This window comes from Nannochloropsis gaditana (assembly GCF_000240725.1).
Source record: "Nannochloropsis gaditana CCMP526 unplaced genomic scaffold scaffold416, whole genome shotgun sequence".
NCBI lineage: Eukaryota > Eustigmatophyceae > Eustigmatales > Monodopsidaceae > Microchloropsis > Microchloropsis gaditana.
Genome location: NW_005803537.1, coordinates 14,187 through 15,632, shown reverse-complemented (window position 1 = coordinate 15,632; position 1,446 = coordinate 14,187). Strand labels below are relative to the sequence as shown.

Here is a 1,446-nt window from a genome sequence, read left to right as displayed (position 1 = left end):
TGTGTCCTTTAAAGGGTGGGGAGGAGTACTTTCTCAATTTCACAAGAACAGCTTGGGCGTGCGACCAGAATGCTTCGTCTTTCCAGCCGCCTGGCTGTAATACCTTTGCTGCTCACAGTCCTGTGCGAGCGATCGACAGCATGGGTCGGACCAGGCCTGGCAAGACCTTGCGTCACAGGCTCTTTCGGTTCGCGGATTCAAAATTGGCATCTTCGACCTGAGGAGCTGCCGCCGCGACCCAGTTTCCTCACTCTCTCCTCTCCCCTGGCCTCCGCCAGTGCAACCTCAGGCTCCGAAACGACAACCTCGTCTCCTGCGGGCGTTCCCATCACGTCTCCCACTACGAATCCACCGCCTTACCCCGCTGTGGCCGTCCGGCAGGGTTTTTCCGACTTCCGAAGTGACACCGTCACCCTGCCCACACAGCAAATGCGAAAGGCCATGTCCAAGGCGGAGGTAGGGGACGATGTTTTCCGGGAGGATCCCACCGTAGACCAATTAGAAAGGGAAGTTGCCTCGATTTTGGGCCATGAGGCGGCGCTTTTTGTGCCCTCACGGACCATGGGGAATCTGATCAGCATCATGATTTGGTGCTCTGCCCGCGGTAGCTCCTTCATTTGCGGGGAGAAGAGTCACGTCTTCCTGTGTGAAGAAGGTGGCGCTGCACAATTCGGGGGGGTGAGCCCCTTTCCTGTGCCTCATAGCGAGGCGGATGGGAGTTTGAGCCTGGAGAGCCTCCGGAAGGCCATCGTTGAGGAGTCGAGTGATGCAAGCCTCGCTCAGCTCATTACGTTGGAAAATCCGGTCGACCGGTGCGGGGGCCGCGTGTTGAGCACCACTTACCTTGAGTCTGTGGCTGCCCTCGCGCACGAGCACGGGTTAAAGCTCCACCTGGATGGCTCTCGCATCTGGAACGCGGCGGTGGCGGCGGGGGTGGACGTGAAGGAGATGACCAAGCACGCCGACAGTGTCACTGTCTGCATGTCCAAGGGGCTTGGGGCACCCGCCGGTTCGCTCTTGGTCGGGTCGCGCGCCTTCACCGAGAAGGCCCGCAAGCTCCGGAAGGCTCTGGGCGGGGCCATGCGCCAGGTGGGCGTGCTGGCGGCGGCGGGACTGGTGGCGCTCAAACGGACCTTGCCGCGCCTGGCGGAGGACCACGAGAACGCGAGGCGACTGGCCAAAGGGCTCTCCACCCTCCCCGGCCTGAAAGTTAACGTGGAAGCGGTCGAGACCAACATCGTGATGATAGACTTCGAGGACCGGCTCCCGCTGTCCCCGCCCGAGCTCCTGGAGGAGCTAGAGCGGAGGAACGTGCTTGCACTTGCGGTGGGTCCCCGACGGATCCGGATGGTGACCCACTACGACGTTTCGGAGGGGGACATCAAGAAAGCCATCACGGTCTTCGAGAAGGTTCTTCAGCCTTACAAGGAGCTTTTCCTCAACCCT

At 61.1% G+C, this 1,446-nt stretch overlaps 1 protein-coding gene across 1 annotated transcript; it reads left to right on the top strand.

Moving 5' to 3' along the window:
• Nucleotides 1-561: 561 nt before the first annotated feature.
• LTAA (threonine aldolase) lies at nt 562-1,410 on the top strand (the record flags this gene model as incomplete). Its single annotated transcript, XM_005854692.1, has 1 exon — nt 562-1,410. A coding segment is annotated over one exon (849 nt), but the record flags the coding sequence as incomplete, so codon positions are not given.
• Between the last annotated feature and the right edge of the window lie 36 nt (nt 1,411-1,446).